Below are 26,096 nucleotides of genomic sequence, written 5' to 3'. Positions count from 1 at the left end.
GATGTAAACTATTAAAATGACTTTGAAATGGACAAGATGTGCCCCTTGGAGACACAGGAAAGAGAAAATGGGATTAAGCCTACTAGCTTAATTTTATTTTTATATGCATGTCATAGTACTCAACCATCAGCATAACAAATGGATGATATTTTTGATTTCTACGAAGCCCTAGTAAATACAATAAAAGGCTGATTAAGTGAGCCTGCATAATCACTTACCTCTACTGGAAAAATAGGATGTTTTTAACACAAAGGTGCATTTGGAAAAGCAAAAACGTTGACAAAATGATCTAGAAAGTTCCTGAGGCTGGCTAATCAAACTGCCATTCATAATTGCCCCAAAGATCATTGTCATGGCAAAGAGTTACAAAGGTCTGACAAGGGGACAGTGGGAGTAAAGGGAAAAGACAAACATTTATATGTTATTCTTAAACTTAAACGGGAGCTACCGTAGCTAAAGGAAGTGAATAATTCAAATATTATCAGGTTAATTAATTTAAAATACTTGCTCCTGCAGAAAAGGGCACCAGTATTAAAGAATAAAGCAGATTTTTGTGTGTGTACTGTTTAGAGAATTGTTTAAGTAGATTATTGACTAAATCAACACAATTACATATTGTACAATTTCTGAATCAATTTTTTTTTTCTTTTTTCTTTGTTTTTTTGAGATGGAGTTTCGCTCTTGTTACCCAGGCTGGAGTGCAATGGCGCCATCTTGGCTCACTGCAACCTCCACCTCCTGGGTTCAGGCAATTCTCCTGCCTCAGCCTCCTGAGTAGCTGGGCTTACAGGCATGCGCCACCGTGCCCAGCTAATTTTTTATATTTTTAGTACAGACGGGGTTTCACGATGTTGACCAGGATGGTCTCGATCTCTTGACCTCGTGATCCACCTGCCTCAGCCTCCCAAAGTGCTGGGATTACAGGCTTGAGCCACCGTGCCCGGCCCTGAATCAATTTCATTAATACTTGTTGAATGTTACTAACTTTAGTAAGGATGGTGTGATGAATTTAGTCAGATTTACCAGTGTATCAAAGTAGATAAATACCTAACAGACACTACAGCATTCCGTCATAAGAGGTTCAAAGTTTTGAGAAACATTTCCTTGGATTTTCTCGTGAATATTTTTTTTCAAAGAACGATTAGAAGGAATTTGATGTATTTTTTGAATGTTGATCAGTTAATGTTTTGAAAGGCATGAAGTTGGGTTTGTGAGATGCAAAGGAATGTGGGGGAAAAAACTAAAGAATAAAAAAGAGAAAGACTTTATTGTCCAACACCTGAGACCAACAGAATCCCTCCAAGGCAAACTTATTGTTCATTCTTAAAATAAATACTTTTTATTATAAATGAAAGTCTCCCAAGGAAAGCATGCTTTGAGAAAACCCACATTTATCCATAATTATCCTATTCCTTGGAATGCATATTAGGTTCCCTGTATGTTTTATTTCATTTATGGAAATATTTTTCAAACATATGTATTCATATTCTCTGTTATTATCTCCTTTTCTGCCTTAAGCCTCAAAGCTGATTTACTTTTGTTCCCTAAAATTCTTAACTCCTCATTATTACATCTTCATCCACCAACTGCATTTCCATTTGAATATATTCAATAAATATATCTCCTGGGGCTAGGGGATCGCTGGAGGCTGATATTAGTGACACATCATAAGTCATTCAACCCTTGGTATTTCTCAAACTAGTATTTGACATCATTTCTCCCTGGCTCTGAACACCCTCTGGAATACATTCCAAGCCCATGATTGAACTTGGGAGCTGAAGCTCTTTCTCAGAGTAATGCATAATACTGCCTTGAGTCACAGCTCTGCAACCTCTCACTTAGCTGCATTCATTTTGGGTGGCTGGTTACATTCCCTTGAGTTTGTCTCAGATTACCCAAGGCATCCAGGGATAGAAAAAAACCAGAAGATCGAAAATAGCAGTCCCTCTATTAACACAAGCTGCTGAAGAACTTCTCTTCTTGCAGTGGCTGATGATTAATTGCCTGTTTTTATATTTATCATTAATGTCTTCCCTTCAACCTCCAGGGTAAAAAGGTTCCAGAATGTGATCTATTTGTTAATTCAGTGGCATTCTTCAATAGCCATTGTCCCCTTGAATAGATGGAGATGAGGACTATATTTCCTAGCTTTCAGTGCTATGACAGCCCTTCAGGGCATATAATCTCATGGCTACACCTGAGGAAACTGTCCAAAATGCACAGAATGTATTATTTGTCTTGACCATCTGTAGACGCATCCATTTGATCTTATTTCTCCCTTACATGGTAGCTGCCTGCTGCCCCAGTGAAACCATGGTGCCCTCTTGAACACCGAGTAATTGACATGAGACGGCTTAGGAGACAAAGCATCTATGGAAGAGCCCCAAAGTTATTTCCACTCTTGAGAAAATAACTTCAAGCATATGCCTTACTGATTATAGGAGCTTCACCATTATGTGTTTGTACATATTCCCCAAAACATTTTCTGTGGAAGGCAAAATACTGGTTGGTTACTGGGGATATGAAAATGACATGAGACACATTCTTTAACCCTTATCATCTAGGTAGGGAGGAAAATACAAATCTCTTCCAATTCTTACACTTCTGGTTACTTTCTGTCTCTTCTTTCTCTTTTTCCTTGCCAATAAAATATTTTATCTAGGTTCTGATATGCTTCAGGGTCTTCTCAGAAGCCTTGGGGTAAATCTTGATTCTTTTCAGTCAGTCGTGGTAGTTCCAAGGTCATGTTAGCAATTAATGTGGGCATTGCTGTGTGGTGGGACTCTGAGCTATATGTAACATGGCATAAAGAAGAGCTACCAGATTGAGGGGATGGAGGTGGGGGGCTGTCCGGGAACTTCTAGGAACATATTCTTCACTCTTAGAAGGGTCACAAGAACTTTTGACATGCCCTTTGTGGATCTTGATTCATAGGGAGGTAACACTTAGGGTGCACAGTCATCACAAAATCATAAGGGACCAAAAAGATAGAAAGCATCTGGGTCTTCCTTGATAGTAATGAATTCCTTATTTAACCAACCCGCAACCACTCTGCTCCTGGGTGTCTTGCTGTGTGAGCCAATACACAGCTTAAATCTTTAAGCCATTAAATAATAGCAGACTATTACTTTTAGCCACAAGGACTAATTTATCTCAGTTTTACAAACTGTTTTAATTTATCTCAGTTTTACAAACAAAGAAACCAAGGCTCAGAAGTATGTCATTCACTTAAAGGCCATTTCAAACTGGGCCCTGTTTATTTCCTAAGCTCATCTTCTTTCCATTCTACCACCCAACTTTCTTAGGTCTGTATGTGCTTTAAACCAAAAGCAAATGATTAGAGTTGCATATGCTAAGGGCTGAGTGGGAGAGCTGGGAAAACCAGGAGGGATGCTCAAAGTCTGGGTTGGTAGCAGATGACTGGCAAGGGTACAGCTAGGTCTTGAATCATTTTTAGAACTTTTCTGCAGCTAAGAACTTACACATGAAGAGAGGAGTTGAATGATTATCAGAAATATTCAGTCAGATAATTTAATTCATCAGAATATTGGGGATAGCAAAACCCTCAAATCTAATGGTTTCTTTCTTATCTGAATGAAGATATTAACTCTCCTGAGATAGATTACTCTGTTTTTCCAGTGTTTCTCAAGCCATTATCTCCCAAATGGTTTGGAGTATGCGGAGGTTTATGAAGGGGTGCACAAGTGTTGGTTGAATTTACTCCATGCTGTTTCTTCCTGGGAGATTTTTTTTTTCTTGAGCCATAAGGGTGGATCTCTCAAGGAAAAATAATACTTTAAAACATAATCACCACTGGGGGTCCTGCCAAAATCATCCAAAACCCAAAAAGTGACCATGATAATTAAAAGCCAACTTATTCATTGCATCAATTTCTCTCAATGATCCAATTTATTTTTCCTTCTGGGCATCTTGATATTCAACAAAGGGGCAATAATGAGCAGAGAAATAGACATAATAATAATGCATTGCTAAACTTATTGGTTTTCATTCTGTATATTTAATTTTTACAGTCCTTTTGGATGCTCAAAGAAAATATCCTGAATATTGAAATTTTGCCTGTTTGGATTTAGACAACATCTTTCAGGAATATTAGTTCTTAAAATGCTCCACAAAAATAAGTTGGTTGGTAATAAGAAGGATGAAGGGTTAATGGCTGCAAGACTCTGATCCTTTTATCTTATATTCAAAACACATTATGGTAGGCACTAACCTTTGTTTGCACCTAGCATTTCTTGAACTCATTGGAATAGAATAACTTTCTTTTTTCCACCCATCACTCTTTGTATGAAATAATGTTTCTATAGATACAGTTTCTACTTGTTCAGAAAATGGCTTTAAAGTATAAAAACTAAATTATTTTCTAGAGATTAGTTTAAAAATTTAATTGGATTCTATTGGATTAGGCATTGGTTATATTTTATTTTATAATATTCTTAATTGGTCTGGGGTAGCTTGAATGTTTATATCACAGAAATCTGAGTTTATCCAAAGGCTTCTGAGAAGTAGGACTTCTATATTACTTTCATCTGTAATTAAAACAATGATTCTACCAATAATATGTGACGTAAAACCAAATTTTGACCCACAAGTCAAAACAGCATTTCAGGTAAAACTTCAAGAGCCTGGATTTATATTTTTATATAGTTGTTTTTTCTAATTAAATGGAACTCTCCTCAATTTCCTTGCAGGAAAATAAATGACTGATACTGGGGCAAAGCAATATTGTGAGAATGTAGATTTGACTGCCTTTGCAAAAATTATGACAGTGCGAGAAATCTGACAGAGCTGACTCCACCTTGCTTCTAACGTCACAAACGATCCTTGTTTATTCTTGAGCATAGGCCAAGATAACTGTGGGAGGAAATTAGTCTACAGTTTGATTTTAAAACAAAGATGACAACAGTACCTTTCCAAAACTAATCCCCTCCTTGCCTGGGGACAAAAAAAACTTTTGTAAGACTAACAAATTGACCACAAGGTTGGAATTATGGTTCAGGACTGAGGTCATGAGATTTGCAACCATCATAATAGTGATGTTCCTATATATAACATGACTATTATAAAATCTAAAGCTTGTGTTTGAGGTATTTTTCAGAGCTTGCATTTTCATGGACCAACTGGTGTCACACATATCCAGTGACCCACACCAAAAAAAAAAAAAAACAGACTCAGCTTCTTCCAGGGACTGTCTAAGTCCAGGAAGACAGCTTTGACCCCCATGTCATTTCTTTCCTGACCCAACCAATCAGCACTCCCCGTTCTCTAACCTCTTCCCAACTCCCACCTGCCTAACTATCATTTAAAAATTCTAGCCTCTGAATTCTCAGAGAGACTGATTTGAGAAATATGTCCCATCCTTCTTCTCAGCTGCATTGCAATAAGTAAACTTTCTCTTCTGTAACACCTGCTGTTCTCTGTATATTGGTTTTTACTAGGCAACAGGCAAGAAGAACCAGGTTTGGTGGTTACAGATTTATCTAATGCAAACCTTAGTATAATAATACAGAGCTCAGAAAAGGGAGCAAGATAAAAAACAACAGCAACAACAAAATCCCTTAGATGAGAATACAATTTAACATAGTTTAAAAAACTGAACATTTGAAAATATGTGGATTCTAATAGTACTAGAAATTAAACAGTTGAAGAGATAATTGATCAGAAACCAGGTATATAAATCAGATGGTGGTGATGCAAAACCATTGTAAAGAAATTTAGAGACAGCTATTAGATTCTTTCTTCATAAAATAATAAATGCTTACATTTCCTAATAGCTGAAAGTGCCACATATCCTTCTTAGTCCGATCAGACATTAATATGCCAACACCCTCAAATTTAAACTAGCCTCACACAATGGAGTCAAATTTTCTACCACATCTGTATTTACCAAGCTATACATAGGAAAGGCATATGAGTGACTTAGAAGAAATTAATTTGATTGTAATTTTTAGTGAAATAGAATTTTAAAACTGCATATACAAATTTGAACTACATTCTGTAATTTTACTATTTGTATTAATATTGAAAATTTTCTTAATACTATTATTAGGTTGTCAGTAAAGTGAATGAGTTAGTATATATAATCTGCTAGGTATCAATATTACTAAAGAGAGCACAGCTCAGCAAGATCGGCGTACAAGGGGCATACCTTAATTTAATAAAAGCCATTTATGACAAACCCACAGCCAACATAATACTGAATGGGGAAAAGTCAAAAGCATTCCTCCTGAGAATGGAAACAAGACAAGGATGCCCACTCTCATCACTCTTCTTCAACATAGTACTGGAAGTCTTAGCCAGAGCAATCAGACAAGAGAAAGAAATAAAGGGCATCCAAATTGGTAAAGAGGAAGTCAAACTGTTCCTGTGTGCTGACGATATGATTGTTTACCTTGAAAACCCTAAGGACTCCTCTAGAAAGCTCCTAGGACTGATAAAAGAATACAGCAAAGTTTCCAGATACAAGATTAATGTACAGAGTAGCTCTTCTATATACCAACAGTGACCAACCAGATAATCAAATTAAGAACTCAACCCTTTTACAATAGCTGGAAAAAAATTTAGATACTTAGGAATATACCTTAACAAAGGAGCTGAAAGATTTCGACAAGAAAAACTACAAAACACTCTTCAAAGAAATCATAAATGACACAAACAAATGAAAATACCTTCCATGCTCATGGATGGGTAGAATCAATATTGTGAAAATAACCATACTGCCAAAAGCAATCTACAAAATCAACATAATCTTCATGAAAATACCACCATCATTCTTCACAGAGTTATAAAAAACAATTCTAAAATTCATATGGAACAAAAAAAGAGCCTGCATAGCCCAAGCAAGATTAAGCAAAAAGAACAAATCTGGAGGCATCACACTACCTGATTTCAAACTATACTCTAAGGCCATAGTCACCAAAACAGTGTGGTACTGGTAGAAAAATAGGCACATTGACCAATGGAACATAATAGAGAGCCCAGAAATAAACCCAAATACTTATAGCCAACTCATCTTCGACAAAGCAAACAAGAACTTAAAGTGAGGAAAGGATACCCTTTTCAACAAATTGTGTGGGAATAACTGGCTAGCTAATATAGGAGAATGAGACTGGATCCTCATCTCTCACCTTATACAAAAATCAACTCAAGATGGATTAAGGACTTAAATCTAAGACCTAAGACTATAAAATTCTAGAACATAATATTGGAAAAACTCTTCTAGACATTAGCTTAGGCAAGGATTTCAGGACCAAAAATTGCTTTTGGGTAAAAGCAATTGCAATAAAAACCAAAATAAGTAGCTGGAACCTAATTAAACTAAAGAGCTTTTGCACACCAAAAGGAACAGTCAGCAGAGTAAACAGACAAACCACAGAGTGTGAGAAAATCTTCACAATCTATACATCTGACAAAGGACTAATATCCAGAATCTACAATGAACTCAAACAAATCAATAAGAAAAAAAAAACAAACCCATCAAAAAGTGGGCTAAGGACATGAATAGACAATTCTCAAAAGAAGATATACAGATGATCAACAAACATATGAAAAAATGCTCAACATCACTAATAGTCAAGGAAATGCAAAATCAAAACCACAATGTGACACCACCTTACTCTTATAAGAATGGCCATAATCCAAGAATCAAAAAACAGTAGATTTTGGCATGGATGCAGTGATCAGGGAATACTTCTACACTGCTGGTGAGAATGTTTTCGAGTACAACCACCATGAAAAACACTGTGGAGATTTCTTAAAGAAATAAAAGTAGAACTATCATTTGATCCAGCAATTCCACTATTGGGTATCTACCCAGAGGAAAAAAAAAACAAAGTCATTATTTGAAAAAGACACTTGCACATGCATGTTTACACCAGCACAATTCACAATAGCAAAATTGTGGAACCAACCAAAATATCCATCAATCACTGAGTGGTTAAAGAAACTGTGGTATGTATATATGATAGAATACTACTCTGCCATAAAAAGGAATGAATTAACAGCATTTGCAATGACTTGGATGAGATTAGAGACTATTTTTCTCAGTGAAGTGACTCAGGAATGGAGAACCAAATATCCTATGTTCTCGCTGATATGTGGGAGCTAAGCTATGAGGAAGCAAAGGCACAAGAATGATACAATAGACTTTGGGGACTTGGGAGCATGGTAAGGGATAAAAGACAACAAATAAGGTGCAGTATCTACTGCTCAGGTGATGCGTGCATCAGGATCTCACAAATCTCCATTAAAGAACTTATGTAATCAAGTACCACCTGTACCCCAAGAACTTCAGGAAAAATAATATTTAAAAAAGAATTTAAACTGGGGACCCCAAGAACTTATGGAAAAAATAATATTTAAAAAAGAATTTAAACTGGAGACAGTTTAAATTTTCAAGGCACAGTGGCTCATGCCTTTAATCCCAGCACTTTGGGAGGTTGAGGCAGGAAGACTGCTTGAGCTCAGGAGCCTGAGACCAGCCTGGGCAACATAGAGAGACCTTGTCTCTACAAGAATAAAAAATTAGCCATGTGTGGTGACACATGCCTCTGGTTTCAGCTACTAAGAAGGCTGAAGTGGGAGGACTGTTTGAGCCAAAAAGATCAAGGCTACGGCGAGCTATCATCATGCCACTGTGCTGCAGCCTGGGTGGGCAACAGAGCAAGATTCTGTCTAAAAAAAAAGAAAAAGAAAAAGAATTTAAGTTGGTAGGTGGAAGTAGAAATATTTATGTGAACTCATGCCTTAAAAAGAAAAAAAAATCTTTTCTTCCTTTGTTTACTGAAACCCTCCAGACAATGTTCAGGGTCCAAATTGCTTTTACTCATACTTTTTCCTTCCCATCAAAAAGAACCAGGGCTTACTGGGGGAAAGTCCAATTCCATCTCTGAAGCAGAAAGCAATAAGAGGAATCTAGAAGATCTTTATGTGGCAGGACACTTTCAAAGATTAATAGGTCATGTCAAGGGGACACAGATGACAGCCTAAAAATGGCTCCTAGTAATCAAATTGACACAATTTAGTCTCTCAAAAGGAGAATGGTGGCTGTGATTGAATGAACATACATAAAATCTGATAACCACAGTGATATGCAGAAAGGGAAAAATTAACATATTCTGAAAAAAGGTGAAAAAATAGAATGTATATCCAATCAGTGTTCAATCATTTTGGTATTACTGACTCATTTATTATATGACAAATAAAATAGAATGTAATGAATATAAACACATCAGTTGGAAGATATTTTGGACTCAAAAGATTATTAGTAAAAAAATTGACTCTCTATTGTGACTTCCAAGTAAACAAAATCACATACAATACCCCAAATTCAACCAGACACACATCTAAGTATTTTTGAGCTTTGTGGTCATAAATATAGGATAAATGCAAGATTCTATGATGTGCTCATATTTTATAAATTATACTTCTTTGAATTTTACCTGTCAAAGATCTAGACTCTTAACGTGATATTCCATGAATCTCCTTGAACTTGGATGAGAAAAAATGATTACAGTTTCAATATTAACCTCTACACAAAATTTAACATTCTCTTCAGTTAAGTATGTAGTTTACAAGTCACTAGCAAGATTTGTGTATCATATTCCAATTACTGCAATAGACATTTTAAATTGTGTTAATGCAGAGATATTCAAAGTTATATATCATAACATTTTATAAAAATATTTATTTCCTTTTTAATTCTAGGTACTTAATTTATGCATTTAGCGTTCTGAGAAGGGTGCATACACTTCACCAGACTGCCTAATAATTCAATGCTGAATTTAAGATCAGATTAGAAAACATAGTTTTGTTTTTCTTACTTCATTGTAATATTTACAATAAATTGTAAGTTGTCATTCACGGGTCAGTTTGTTTTTGTCTAAAACCCTGTCCTACCTTGAACAAAAAGCAATTATTTAATTCTTTTTTTTTTTTTTTTTTTGAGAAAGAGTTTCATTCTTATCACCCAGACTTGAGTGCAACCTCTGCCTCCCAGTTTCAATTGATTCTCCTGCCTTAGCCTCCTAAGTAGCTGGGATTACAGGCATGCCCCATACCTGGCTTATTTTGAATTTTTAGTAGAGACAGGGTTTCGTCATGTTGGCCAGTCTGGTCTTGAACTCCTGACCTCAGGTGATCGGCCTGCCTATGTTTTTCAAAGTGCTGGGGTTACAGGCATGAGCCACCATGCCTGGCCACTTAATTCTTAATAACTTCAGGAGAAGTTATGAAGAACTTCCGAGCCCTCACATAGATGAACACAGCCCAGAGAACTGGGTAGGACTGGACATGGCTTTGAGTATAATGAAGAATGAGATCAGTTACAGAAAAATCCTATTGGTCTGAAAATGTCAGCCATGGTTGCATTTTAGAAGACTCGAAAACTTAGGCTATGGAAAAATATGCTTCACACACACGTGGATATGACTGTTCATGGGAGAGGGGAGGCTTTGGTGGTGGAATCTGGGAGTTCTCAGAGGCATGTCACAGGAAACGGAAGAAAAGACACTTCACCTTCTGAAAAACAGAAGGTGGAGATTGGTGAAATTTGATGAGACTGGCTGAAGTAAGAAGTAGAAAATTCATACCTGTGAGGTAGGTGTTGTGCGAGGAATTAATGAAATAGTGAGAAAGGGGCTGAGACATGTCTTCGTTCAAATCCAGTTTCTCAGGTGAAACGACTCCGTTTTCTTCTCCACTCAGATAGCGCATGAACCCATCCACTGATATCTGTCCTGGAGCATATGAAGTTAGAAAGGATGTGAATGCATTCTTTTATGGGTATCAAGTTACCTCTTTTTTGTTTGTTTGTTTTTACAGAAGTCTCTGGTAATGTGCAAGGCAGAAGACAGCAGCCACAATTACATTTTAGTATGGATAAATAAGAGTGTAACATAATCCTACACTCTTATTTGTCCATACTAAAATGTAATTGTGGCTGCTGTAGGAAACTACAATTATTTCCCAATGTCACAGATAGTAGAGAAAAAATGTAGTTACAGGAACCCCACCAACTTCTCAGGGGATTTAAATAACTAAACACCAACCACCTGTTTTCCAGTATAAGACTGGATATTAATTTATGGATGGGCACTAACATGTTATCAGTGCTTATCTCTGTGTGACAGAATTTGGGGTAATTTTTCAATTTTTTTCTTATTAATATATGTTACTTTATAATCAAAATTATGTACAAGTGGCCTGTAAGCCCAGCACTTTGGGAGGTTGAGGTGGGCAGATCACTTGAGGTCAGGAGCTTGAGACCAGCCTGGTCAACATGGTGAAATCCCATCTCTACTAAAAACACAAAAATTAGCCAGGCATGGTAGGTACCTGTAATCTCAGCTACGCAGGAGGCTGAGGCCAGAGAATTGCTTGTATCTGGGAGATGGAGGTTGCAGTGAGCTGAGATTGCACCACTGCACTCCAACCTGGGCAACAGAGCAGGACCCCTTCTCAAAATAAAAAATAAATAAAAATAAATTATTTACAAGTGGTTTTATTATTTGAAATAATGTGTGTTTTCAAATAATTATATTTTTCTCTGAAACAGAATATAAAGATGCCTACAAATGACTCTTTCCTAAAAATAAAAATTTGAATGCTCATGAAGAAAGATCTTGAAATTTCATATTAAGAATGATTTTACTTCAAACGGAAGAAATATGACACACCTAATTTAGTTTGCTCAGATTCTATTTAGAAATTTCTCTATGTTGTAACCTCTCTGAATTGACTAATACTAAATATTGACAAAATTCTTTTGTCAATTTTATTGCAGTTTAATAGAAAATAAACTATGTATTTAAGGTGTACAACTAGATATTTTGATACATGTATTGAGACAATTCTTTATCATAATAATCTTCATAGATACATAGAATCATCTTGACTATTTTGGTCTATCACCACAATTTGTTTCTTCAATCTTGACAATCACAATTTCAAAACAACAGCACACTTGGGGGTAGTAAAGATGTTGCCAATAAATGTTGGAGTGTAGCGTTTCCTTTTTATCTTGTTGAAACAGTTTTTATTACTATAAAAGTGGAATGTGTTGATTAAAGAAAAATTGGGAGATGAGATAAACAGAGAGGAAAAATAAAACTTGTTTTGAACATCCCTAACCTTTCTTTCAGAGATAACTACTGTTAAAAGATTGGTGTGTATGCTTCCAGAAAAATACCCACGTGTTCACAATCAAAATTCTACAGCTTTATACATTTGTAAGATAGTCATATTTAAATATGACCAAATTTATGTATACATTACAAAATTATATTGTGCCAATAGAAAAGCAAACTGAAGTACCCCTCATTGTGGTAACAGCATAATTATAGATTTCTATAATAAATATGTTACAGAGAAAATAAGTTCTAGAGAATTTGGAAATTATGATTGTGGTCGTGTCCAAAGATTTACATTACCAGTGACAGAAGATTCTGAAACAGGAATTTTCTAATGGTACAATGTATTTAAAGTATGACTATGTTTTTCTTTGTAAAATAATTTTAATTTTCACACCAAACATTTTTATTTGCTTATACAAAAAAAATACAGCTAATGTATTATAATCTCTGATTTTTCAAAACCAGTGTTTTGTATTTTATATACATATTTATATTTGCTAATGAATAAAAATAATTTTTATCAGAAAAAATAACTGTATGGATATACTTCTTTTATGAAGTTGTGATCATGCATATATACACGTACACATAATTATATATATATAATTTAGTAACCTTTGTGTTAATAATATATTATGCATATTTTTATGTAAAAATAAATTTCATTCAGATAATTAACTATAACAAAATATGCAACTATATTTTATGTCATATCTATTTTATATGTAATAAAATATAGCAGTATAATATAAAGTAATATTCTATTGTCATTGGTTATTAAAGTTGTTTCTAATTTTTTTTACTAGTAAATGACGTTGGCTTGACTACTCTGATGATTAAATCTTTGTATACCTAATTATTTCTTTTGGATGAATTCTCAAAAATAGAATTTCTGATTCAAGGACTATGCATATTTTTGAGGATTATGATACACATAACCAATTTCATTTCTGTTAAAGTCCTAGCAATTGGTTTTCATCATGGTATATAAAAGTATCTATTTTCCTTCCCTTCACCCTTGTTGCCAAACCTATCAGTAAAAATATGATATCTAACAATTCTAATTTTTACTGATTTAAACATTATTTATTCTTGATTGGTAAGAGATGTGTCATCTGTAAATGACAAAGCTGGCACTGATTATTTACCACAGTAAAAATCTTTTTACATTTAATAAATTTCTCAAGGTGACTGATGACTACTTTTCCCAAGTTCTGGAAACTCGATAGCTAAAGTGCTTTTACTATTGTCCAAAAATAGAAAATAAGAAAGAAAGTTTGTTTTGGCTCTTTTGATGAGAGGAGCTGTTTCATAAAAGAAAAACCTTTCTCCTGGGCTTGGGCAATCCTCCTGCCTCAGAAAAATAAAGCACAGCAAAATGCAGCTTCAGCCTTCAAAGAGGTCATTCACCCCTTGAAACTCAGGCATGAGCACCTCTAAAAGCTGAGTGTGCATGTATCTTTGTCGTACCTGGGGTCTACTAGATGCTTTGTACACAGCGGGAACTAACTCACCACCTCTTTTGGATAATTATTGTGATTCAACACAGAAAATAAATTGTTTTGAAACTGGAAGGTCACTAAAGACAGCACTATTTTGTTTCTTACATTCTGATTAGGTCACATAATATGAAATTTGTGATATTTACTGTTTTTAAATTATGCAAAAGGCAATTTCATTAAACTCAATCTCTAACTATAGCAGTTCCTTAGAAGGCAGGCAGCAAATGTAAGTATCTTCAGGGTCCAGAAAGGAAAGTAATGTAACTGCTGGATGAATGTGCATACTGGGGGAGTCACGAGGTATGGAAAACTGGCAGGTGTATGCTCCTTGTAAACACATGCATATCATAGCAATAAAATGACTGTGCAAGCTAATACAATGGTACCGGATTTGACCCAGAGGCTTTCAGTTTGTAACTGTTACCTTGCAGTTATGAACTGCAAAAATAAACATCCTTTGGTTTGATCAGCAACTTTTAAAACCAAGAAAAAAAACAACATAGGCCAATAGGGCAGAAATGACAATTATAATATACACACATATGTGTGTTTTATATCTATAGGAAATATTTTATGTATATATTATATATACGTATGTAATATGTATATATTATGCATATATAATTATACATATAATTACAATATATAATTATATATCGATATAAAACACACATGTATATATACATACATATATGCATATATACTATATAAAACACACATATATACATACACACATGTCTATATACATATATACTATATAACACATGTATATAACATATATACATACACACATATATGTATGTGTTTGTATATTTTTGTCAACAAAAACCAAGCAAATAAAACAAAAATCAAAAACACAACCTAGATAGGTATGGCTAAATTGAATACAGACTAGTTAATGTCCTACAGGTCAATTAAACCATAATCTTTTTGGTTATTTTCTCTACCTCTATTATCTCACTGGAATAAAAGATTTTAATATAATTTTAGTATAGATTAAAATCAGTAAACAACAATAATTTGGTGAGTGAGTGTAAGGATTATTTATGATTATATTAAAGAATTTTGAAGTAATTTACCTAACCTTGAATAAGAACAAAGATTGAGTTTGAAGGGCAGGCAGGGAGAATACGATTGCAGACTACAAGTGAGATTCCAGGGATCGACTTTTCAATTCCAAAGCTTTGCCTTGCTAACAAAAGTAGCAAATGCCGAAAATTTCTGATATATTGAATGGTTAGGCAGAGATATGTCAAAGTCAAGGAAAGCCAATAAAATGTAAGGATAAAGAGTAGTCAGTGTGCAATCTTGTAGGTGTCAGCTAAGGGCTCAGGAGTTTACTTGAAAAAATACAGATGTTTTGTCATAATTAATTAGTCTAAAAGATAGTTCTGACTAGTAAAGGCTTGGGAACAGAGAACAAATTCTGAGGATTTTCCTTCCATATAACCTTCAGCTGGAATATTATTGTTGCCATTGACTTACATGTACTAGTCCCTTTTATCAAACTTGCACTGTTTGTGAAAAATTTACGATGTTTTTTTCTGGTCCCCTGAGGCACATAGAAAAATGAAAGAATTAAGATTAAGAACCCACATTGCTTTTCTGAACAAATTGTAACAGCACAAGAAATCCAGTTTTCTTCCACTCTTGCATGGATGTCTTCCAGTGGTATTTGGTCAGGGACAAATTCCTTATTCATAGGATGAGTAAACTTTATGGATGCCTCAGTCTCTCTAGCTCTAAAAGTCTATGAATTCAATCAGGCTAATATATTATGAATTATTTCTAAGTAAAGTAAAACAAAATGTCCCATATTTGAGCAAGATTATAAAACGTCAACCACAATAAAAGCAATGCTATTATTTTCTGAAGTAAAACCACCAGAAAGAGAAGTTGAATTCAGAAGGATAAAGTTAGTTGACAAAGGCTAAAAATAAATTCCCTTACATATTTTCTGAATAATAGATCAATATGTTTCCAATTGGACCTGTCACCCATATAATGGCATTTAAACATACCACTTCCAGCTGAAGTAGGAAAAATGTAAATCCCTCAAGGAATGGAAAACCAATGCTCCTAAAGATGTCAGAAAGATGTCACTTCAAAATTCTGCTATGATGTAATGATACTTTTCGGAGATGCTTTAAAATCATGTTTTAAAACCCCGCAGTGTATCCAGTTTCACTCCACTGGCTATCATCATGCTTGCAAGTCCAGACAAAGGCCCTTGAGTATTTAGGTGGGCTATGGGCTACTCCAATGCCTCCTCTACACCCTGGGCCATCCCATGGGCCTTGGAGCAATTAAGAATGAGGAAGATATGTGCCCAGAAAAGGAAGCCCTGGAGAATAGAAAGGAAGACTGGTCTAGAAGAGCATTGTGGAATGGTCCTCTCATATTCTCAGGTTCTGTCTGATCACTTTATCTATTGGCTCTAAACACCTACTTTTAAGGAGACATTCTGGGTTGACCCTCCTGTTCCAGGTACTTGGGAAAAGATGTTTTCAGCTCACATTTCTCCAGGAACAGCAAGTTGTTTTGAACGCAGCCTGGAGCTGGGGCACTCCCTGCTGGTGGTTACTGATGAAGACATTTTTACTGAGGGTACATCTCTATGTGCCAAGGGTTGGAAATAACCAGGGATGTGTCCATCAGAGCCTTGTCTTTCAAGAACTTAAAAACATGGCACATAAAATTCCTCCTTGATTCCTGGTGCTGATCAGTTCACGTTTCTATTCATTTAGTGTAGTTCTTAGTGCATATGACACTAAACAGTTTGGAGCTGCAGCCCACACACTCAGTTAGTGAACAAACACACTAATTTCATGTTGGCCAGATAGGAACCTCCTTGTGGATATAAATTTCAGAAGTCTTTTGAAAGAAGCAATTCATGTTGATCTAGTTCTGCTCCAGTTTCCCTTCTACCATTCTGCTGCCCATGTCTGTTAGAAGATGAAGAAAAATCAGTCAGCTTTGATTGCTGATGAGCTGAGTTTAGAAGGAAGGAGTAGGGAGGGGCTGAGTGCGGCCAGTGTGTGAAGTCACCAAGGGGAGCTAAGAAGCCACCTATGTGATTTGCTCTTGATATGTAGATACCACTGCAGGAGACAAGTATAGGAAAAACAACATGGTCGAGAAGCCAAGGGTTATCTGCTAAATTTAGAATTATTCTATGGCTGCTGTCCAGCACTACTTTTACTAGGACAGTTAGTAGAAACATGCTTCCTCATGTCTCCTTACTTAGAAGCAAACACTTTCAAATCTTTTAGCCGAAGCTTCTGGTGTTTACTTCTGTTTCTCAAAATAATATGCATGTATTGCTATTTTTGACTTACCACCATGAAAGATGAGAATACTGCTCTTTCTTATCTCGACTCCTGCAGTACGTGTATACATTACTCCCATTCTTCAGAGATAGTTATACTGTAATTTAGTTACAGTGTTCAGTGTTTATGTTATCATGACTGCACAGTCAGTTCAAGGCTGAGTCATACAATAACCTAACAATTATTTTTATCTTCAGGCACAATTTTTTATTTCCCATATAGTTAATAACGATCTTATTTTGTCATTTGCTTAATTTTTGCATATATCTCCAGTCCAACTCCAAACATATTGCAAAAACATTTAATCTACTGGTTATTTAAATGTTTTTGCAATATGTTCAAATATAACAAGTATTCTCTCGGTTAGACGCTCTTGAAGTCTTTTCTGGAGCCTTTTACCTGCTCTAATCCAGATTGATTAATTTCTGTTTTCTTCACTTCTATTCTGTGCTAAATCTCTTTTATTTATACCATGTATTTCCCTTTCATTGTTACTTTTTCTTTTTTGTTTTAGTTGGAGCACATTTGTCAGTAGCTTCCTGAGAAGAGTTCATGAATGTTGAGTTTCTTAACAAGGCTTTCATGTCTAAAACGGGCTTCTTTTTTATTATACTTAAAATATATACATATGTATTTATTAAAAAATATATATATATTTTATAGTTCTGGGGTACATGTGCAGAAAGTGTAGGTTTGTTACATAGGTATGCATGTGTCATGGTGGTTTGCTGTACCCATCAGTAAAAATGGTGGCTTCTTTACACTTGCACACTTGATTGCCAGTTTCTTTGGGCACAGTATTTTGGATTTGGTTTTTTTCAAAAAAGATTTTTGTGGAAAAATTTGCTCCATTGTCTTTTAGCTCTTTGAAGAGGCTTGAAAACTTTGTGATTCACCATCCTAAAAACAGATGTATGGCCTGCTTTGTTTTGGTTTTTGTCCCTCTGGGAATTTCTAGCACTTCTGGTCCCTGTTTCTTAAAATTTCACAACGATGTGCTCTGGCATAGGTTTATCTATCCCTCGTGCTGGCATCTTTTGAAGCCTTTCAACCTGAATGCTGTTGTCTTGTTTGGAAAAAAATTATGAATTATTGTGATAATTTCCTCTGTGTTTTCATTCTGAAATATTATTTGTCTGCATTTTAAACTTTTAAAAATTTTTTTCTATTTTTTTTTTATTTTGAGATGGAATTTCACTCTTGTTGCCCAGGCTGGAGTGCAGTGGTGCGATCTTGGCTCATCGCAACCCCCACCTCCCGGGTTCAAGCAACTTTCCTGCCTCAGCCTCCTGTGTAGCTGGGATTACAGGCATGTGCCACACCTGGCTAATTTTGTATTTTTAGTAGAGACAGGGTTTTTCCATGTTGGTCAGGCTAGTCTTGAAATCCCGACCTCAGATGATCTGCTTGCCTCAGCCTCCCAAAGTGTGAGCCACCGCATCTGGCCAGATTTTAAACTTTTATACATTTTCTCTCTGATATTTCATCTATTTTTTTTGCTTCACTCTCTAAATGATTCCTCAACTGTATTTCCACCTCTTTTCTGAGTGTTTTGTTTCTGCCAACCGATTTTTAATGTCTAACAGCCAGTTTATATTCTCTGACATTTATTGAAAAAATTAGCATTCTGTTCTTTTTCATGGACATAACATATCTGGTTATTTTTCTATGGACATTAATGACATATGTATACTTGACGAATTCTTCTCACTATATAGTCATTATTTCCTACAAAGTTACTCTGTCCCTGCCCTTTAAGGAAGTTTTCCTCATATGTCTAGTAACATTTAATTATGTTTGTATCTAAAATTAGCAGACTAAAAAGCTGATTAGATTTCTGCATATGTTTGCTGGCCTTGAAAAGTATGAGAGTTGGTAAGGCATCACTACAGAGGTGTCTGTCTTTGTCTTTTTCAGAGTAATCCCTAATATTGATAACCTTAGGTCTTTCCTCTTAGGCAGATTAGAGTCTTGGGAGAAGTACTATCTAATCTCTTGCCAGGATAGAGTGAAGGTCGGGATGCCAGCATTCTCCGGCAAGACTAGGGAAGAATGCAGGAGGTCTCAGCATTGTTTTGGTATGCTCACAATCACTTTCTTCTTGCTTTCAAAATGGTAGCCTGCTTTCTTTTTTTTCCTCCTTGAGACAGAGTCTTGCTGTTGCCCAGGCTGGAGTAAAGTGTGATTATCTTGCCTCACTGCAACCTCTGCCTCCCGGGTTCCAGTGATTCTCCTGCTTCAGCCTCCCAAGTAGCTACAGGCACATGCCACCATACCCAGCTAATTTTTGTAATTTTAGGTGAGATGGGGTTTTACCAGGTTGGTCTCGAACTCTAGACCTCAGGTGATCCACCTGCCTCGGCCTCCCAAAGTGTTGGGATTATAGGTGTGAGCCGCCATACCTGGACTGTAGCCTGTTTTCATCCGGACTTTGTGTCATCCTCACACCCTCTGTTTTCCCGACTCCAAAGAATAGATAAATAAATAACAAGTCTCTCTCGGGTGGTAGTTCTGACTGTTCCTTCAGTTGCTGTCAATTAATCTTTTTTGTTTTATGACCTATCTTGAATCCCACTTTCAGAGGAAACAAGCATCATCAATTTCTGAGACTTTATTTATTTATTTTTGAGATGGAGTTTTGCTCTTGTTGCCCAGGCTAGATGCAGTGGTGTGATCTTGGCTCGCCACAACCTCTGCTTCCCAGATTCAAGTGATTCTCCTGCCTCAGCCTCCTGAGTAGCTAAGATTACAGGCATGCACCACCACACCCAGCTAATTTTTGTATTTTTAGTAGAGTCAGGGTTTCTCCATGTTTGTCAGGCTGGTCTCAAACTCTTGACCTCAGGTGATCCGCCCACCTCGGCTTCCCAAAGTGCTGGGATTATAGGCGTGAGCCACCACATCCAGCCTAAGAGACTTTTAAGGTTTTTATAAAATAACTTGAACTGGTTCTAGCTTTTCATGTGGATGATCAATGATCAGGTTCTCAGATCTAACTGTTATAAACATATAGCTAGATGTCTAAATTATGTAATGGTTGTCTGTTATCTATTAGCCTACACCTTTGCCAGATTATGCCCTTAAAAGTCTTTTTCAATGCAGTTTTGGTGTGGTTTCAAGAACATTCAATTAGTTGAATATGTTCAATCTACAATATTTATCTGGAAGTTCCATGATTCTTCTACTGTACCATACTGCAGATATTTTTGTTGACCAAGTTTAAAAATCAGATCTTATATTCCTTAAATCTGATCTTAGTATTTGTAGGTAATATTGAATCAGATGGGAAAAGCAGAAGGTCTTCTGCTTTGTCTGGCAGGGACATATCCTGGGATTCCCTAGCTTTCTTTAGATTTTTCTAATGAAAAGTATGCAGTGATTAATCTCTTACCACAGATGGCACTGTATGGATGATCTGTCCAGTTTTCCTTGCTATATCTTCTCCCAGGTAGAGTGGTGTCAGAGCCACAGAAGAAGCCTGAGCTCCCAGGTACTTATTAGGTGGGAAGTAGCTTGGATCTCTTGCTTTTCTTGCCAATCTCACAAGGCTGCTTGTGTGGCACAGGTGCACTGCTGTGTGTGAGGAGCAGTCAACTCCACACGTTTCTAAGGGAGTGATCACTGAGTCAAGCTGACCTTTGATTTTCTGAGTGCTGGTGACTTATCCAGCTCCCCTCATGGTGGTCATCAGATGTGTCCTTCATGACTTGATTCAATTGCCAGGAAATTATGTCCAGATTTATAATACCCTAAGTCTGTCAGGTAAAGTTGCAATTTGAATTCAAATGCTAGAGAAATGATACCATTACATCTAAAAAAATTAAGGAGACTTCTAGAACTAACTTCCAACATGATGAAATAAATCATGTGTTCAATCCTGTCATACTGGCAAGTTGACATATTTCCTTCTTTATCCTTCACTAGTCCCTCTTACTCTTTTCCAAAACAGGCAGCAACAAAGCAATTGACCTTTTGCCTCAGGGAAGGAAGGGATGGCAGAGAAGGAAGAATGAAAAGGTACATTTTTCTGCTTGGTTCTGAGGACACTTTCATACCAAGGCTTCCTTGTTTTCAAGTCTAGGGGAAACCCCAGACCAATCTGATCTTCTGAAAATAGAAGCTCTTTGTGGCTCCGTTCCCAGAAGGTGCTCCAGAAAGTTGCAAGCCCTGGTATCCCCAAGAAGCCAGAACCCATAGAAGCAGAAGTGTCTAAGTAGATGGGCCTGAGCCTTAGGGAGTTCCTCCTCGGTCCACCAAAGGCTGAACCTGTTGTTATGAAATGGATGGTCAATGACCACGACCAGAAAAGAATGAGACGATGCCAGGCTGCTAGCTTGGACCAGATTCCCTCTCTAACACCCAGGCACTAGGGAAGGGTCTTAATGTTTAGCCACCACTCTAGGTTTTTTCAAAACAGAAATTGAGAGAGAAAGAGAGAGGTTTTTTGTGAGTGGACTGAGAGTCTTCTCAAATGTTGCCACAACATGAAGCCTTTCCTGAGTAGCCCATACAGATAGCAATCTCTCTTGCTGGCACTCCTGTCTCATATGCTGTTTAATATTTCTCCATAGCATGTGTCACCATATGTCATTCTTCTAATACATGTATTTGCTGATATGTTAGTTTTGTTCTTTTGCTCCAAGGATTGTGAGTTTCATGAAGACGAAGTATCTTGGTTTGTGTCTCCTTTGAAGGAAATGAGACAGAAGATGTAAGTGAAAGTGATCCCATCTAAAGGGAGAGGGAGCTGGAGTATTTATACCAAGTCCCATCGGTTGTTGTTTGAGAGCTGCTTCAAGGGGGATAATTACCCAGTATCTTTGGTCAACTGCACCCTTGGGAAGAAGGGGCTCTCGCAGCTAAAGAGAGCCTTGAGCAAAGAGATGCAGGCACTCTGGGAAGTCCAGCAGACAGGTGGGGATTCTCGAGTTCATTGCTGATATTTAGAACTTACAACGGTGCCTGACTTGTAAGTGCTCAATAAATAATAATTGAAAAAACGATTGTTTGGTGCCAAGATATTAACATTTATGTATTAATTTATATTGTGAGTGGTTTTGTGCTTCATCTTGGCAACCAGATATCTCAAATGACATTGTAGTATAGACAAGTAAAATGGCAATTCTGAATTCAGTAGTAAATGACACTACAAAGGAAGGACTGAGAAGAAAACATCAAAGAAATGCAAAGAACAGCTCACAGACCAGAACCAGGAGGCCTCGCTGGCATTGACTAATGGTACCCTGAAGACCAACAAATATGCTGAAGAAAGGGAGGATTTGGAGGGCTGAGTCCTAACCAAGTCTTAGAAAGATTGAAAGGTTTATCCTTACTCCATACCTCTGCCTAGCCCTTGGCAGACGTGCTAACCAGAGAGCATTAAATGCTCAAATCTGTCAAAATAGACCAGTAAAAGGGACTAGAATAATTCAGAATAGGGGAAATCAATCCTTAAGTGACAGCAGAGTTGGCTGTACTTCATGACACTGCACATTGCAAGCCACCTGCTCCATCAATGCCCTGTCTCCTTAGCTTCCTTTATTCACCCCTGGTAGAATTTCCTATTAGATTCACAAGTCGAGTATCTGAAATAATTTAATAGGCTCTCACTTTCCACAAATAAGTTCATGAATGTGACTTTATTTATTTATTTATTTATTTATGAGACGGAGTCTGGCTCTGTCACCTCTGCATCCCAGGTTCAAGTGATTCTCCTGCCTCAGCCTCCTGAATAGCTGGGATTACAGGTGCACACCATCATGCTCGGCTAATTTTTGTATTTTCAGTAGGGATGGGGTTTCACCATATTGGCCATGCTGATCTTGAGCTACTGACCTCAAGTGATCTGCCTGCCTTGGCCTCCCAAAGTGCTGTGATTACAGACATGAGCCACTGTGCCTGGACGAATGTAAATTTAAATAAGGTCAGGCCACACAACTGATGCTCCTCATTTAACCGAAATTTCTGAGTGCAGTAGCAAGTCCTCAGCACCTTATTCTCTCATTACACTTTGTATAAGCTCCATGACCCAGGGGAACAGAAAAGTACATAAGGCATAGTCAAAAACTAATCCCTAAATACAACTCACGGCACACTGCTAAGGAATCTGGAAGGACCCCCACAGGCTCTTCCCTGATCAGTATACATATCTGGATGGTTAGCTAGGAAATGCCCCCATGATGGCACCAAAGAATCAGCATGGAACTGCTTCTGAGCTAGTCCTAAAGGCAGATGTAAGGCAGCAGCAGCAAAGTGCTAAAGGAAAAACGATCAAAGAAAGAAAATGTGGCAGGCCATGTTTACACATGCAATACTTTTAAAAAAATGACAGGAATGTGCAAAGGAAGAGCCTTAGAAGAGTTTTATGATTTAAAATATTTCCAGTATATTGTTCAACACTTTTATGATATGCTACTTGCTATATGCAAGAATTAACTCATTTCATCCTCACAGTAACTCTGTAAGTGGGTATTTTTATGAGTATTTTATAGATGGGAAACCTGAGGCAAGTGGCTTGCTCAAGGTTTTTGACCAAGCAAAGATAAGGTTGCTCAAGTAGCTTGCCCAAGGTTGCTCAAGGTTACAACTCATAAGTGAATAAGTTGGGATTTGAGCCCAGGCAGTCAAGCTTTGTGTTTCATGCCATTAACCATGATGCTATGCTGCTTGCTTAGAAGACATCGCACATCGTCTAGTGATAGAAGAAGTAATGATAACTATCATAACAATGGGAACTATTATTACTGAGCATTGACCACATGCCAGGGATAGAGGTATATAAATCCTATGAGAGACGTACTTTTAAACTCCCATTTTCAGTTGAGTAAACGGAGGTGTAGAGATGTTAGCAACTTGTCTGAGGGCACAGGGTTATTTAGTGTGAAATGGATCTGGATACCATGCCTGGCCAATGGAAAGACAGATAGTGGTGGGTGTGGTTGACAGTGCTTATCCACATAACTTTCCTAACACTGGCCTGGATGGGGGGCATGGATGATGGGGAGGAAAGGTGTCCTGCTTTCATGGCAGTTGGCTTCATTCTGGGCACTCTGCATTGGTCCTAAAAATAATCCTAAATGTGACCAAGGGAGAGTTCTCCCATGATTTACTTATCTCTCTAAAATGTGTTACTGTAATCTTTCTGTGTAAAGAAGCTGAGCTCCAGCGGACAAATGACCCATCTGGCAGAGGCGTGAGGATTAGCTCTTTGATTTGAATTTGTCTATCAAGGTCCAAATTCTTTTTCAGACTTAATTTACATTCTAATCTCTGCAAGTAATTTAAAGGCATCCTCTAGCATATTTATCCTTCAACCCATGAGTCTGATTTTTAGGAAGAAAAATGAAATGCAATAGAAAACTCATCATGTCAGCACGAGGACAAGAGAAATGCTAAACATAAGAAGTGACATTGTTTTGTGGGCTTTGCAAAAAATATGCAGGTTAGCTTTAAAAAATAAAAACAGCCAAACATATGCAAATAACATCTTCAAAGCTCTGCAGCACAAAGAAATCTACACATTTTGCCTTGGAAGACAGATGGCCCATAAATCCACATAGAATCATCACAGTCAAGATGGGCAAACTGGACAATGTGTCTGCCAGCTTGCATGGACACCAGCCTCCTTCTACTGTGCCAAATGCCAATTAGGCAGGATCTGGCACTCAGATGTTTGGATGTCACTGAGATTAGGTGGTTGAGAATCCATTCATCATTGCTCAATCTTCACTCTTAATGCAATAATACCAGAGCATACTGGAACACTACCAGCCCAGTGGTTTAGCACCTCCTTAAATCACTTTTAAGCATAGCACTGAAAAGCAATTTCTCCACTCACATTTTTTTCCTGGTGCTGTGGCCCTTGTGAATTCTGCTAGATCAGCTCAGAGAAAGTAAATGCAGATGGCATTAATATCCCATGGCTCGTCAAAGTCTATTTGCCTATTTCAATAAATAATCTAAATGTCCCCTTCTCAATTATCTTTGCATGGACACAAACTTTCCTATCACGTAGGCCAACTAACTGTGCTTTTTATACATTATATGAACTTCGCTGGTCTCTTTAATTATTTTACCATTTTTTTTCCTGTATCTGGAGTATGTTCTATGCCTGTTTTTATGTGTTATTATTTTATCTTAGGTTGAAAAGTGTCATATATTCTTATTCCATCTTGATTGCAAAAACTGTGCTATTACCATAACTATGTGCAAATACAGCTCCAAGATATGGTGTGATAATGGCCCCTAAATGGCCCCTAAATGTGCTCTTCTCAAAGCTCCTGCAGATTAACTCTTCACGCAGTGCTCACAGCTTTCTGTGTCCCTGCAGTTTCCTTTGTATTAAGTTGTACTATTTGATGTGGCTTTGTGTGAAAATTCTTAATAAAACACATTGATTTGATTTAGCACTTTCCCTTTTTAAAAATATTCTCACATGTGTGAGTTTATTTACTCCTCATCATTCTATTTGGTAGGTAGAAGGCAGTTCTATTATTTAACATGACAGATAAGCAAACTTGTCCCAAGAGATTAAATAGTGTCTTTAAAATGACATAGAAAGATAAGAACAGAATCCAGATTAGAATCTTTCTCTCTTAAATGCAGTTTTAGAGCTGTGTTTGGAGCATAGATTTGTATAGTACTGATTTATTGTTTAGAGTTAGAGGTTCTCAGACGGTAGGAAACCAAATCCATTGCCTTTTATGAGTACACCGTCAACAATGCTTTATGGGAGGAGACTCTCCACAGTGGTTCCTGACCATAATGCAAAGGAGGAAAAATGTTCTAGCTCCTTCACCAGAATGTCATATTGCTTGGTCGAATTGGACGTTGGCTTTCTAAGAGCAAAGACTGTGGCCTTCACTTTGTTTATATCTCTTCCATAGACGAGCATAAAGGCAGGCCCAGAATATTATATTTTCATTAATGCTTTCTCATGAGCTACTTAGAACATGTTGTCTTTCAGTGCCCGAAATGCCACTTGTCTCTCATTTGGCCCTCTGTTCCGCAGCATAAAGCACAGCATGGAATGTCAGTTTCCTCTTTGGAAGCCTTCAGCACATCCTTCCCCACTGTACTGACTACAGGGGAGGTTCGACTACATTGAGAGACCCAAG

General features: G+C 37.0%; 1 protein-coding gene across 3 annotated transcripts in view; it reads right to left on the bottom strand.

The window, feature by feature from the left end:
• PLCB1 (phospholipase C beta 1) overlaps nt 1-26,096 on the bottom strand; it is a 735,221-nt gene that overhangs the window by 181,440 nt on the left and 527,685 nt on the right. For all 3 annotated transcript variants that reach the window (XM_078371332.1, XM_035302836.3, XM_035302835.3), the window contains one exon: nt 10,608-10,754. In XM_078371332.1, the coding sequence (XP_078227458.1) occupies nt 10,608-10,754 (147 nt within the window). The remainder of the gene's footprint in view (nt 1-10,607; nt 10,755-26,096) is intronic.

Source organism: Callithrix jacchus, chromosome 5 (genome assembly GCF_049354715.1).
Source record: "Callithrix jacchus isolate 240 chromosome 5, calJac240_pri, whole genome shotgun sequence".
Taxonomy (NCBI): Eukaryota; Metazoa; Chordata; class Mammalia; order Primates; family Cebidae; genus Callithrix; species Callithrix jacchus.
Note: the sequence above shows the minus strand (reverse complement) of the source record. Positions and strands in the feature narration are given on the sequence as shown.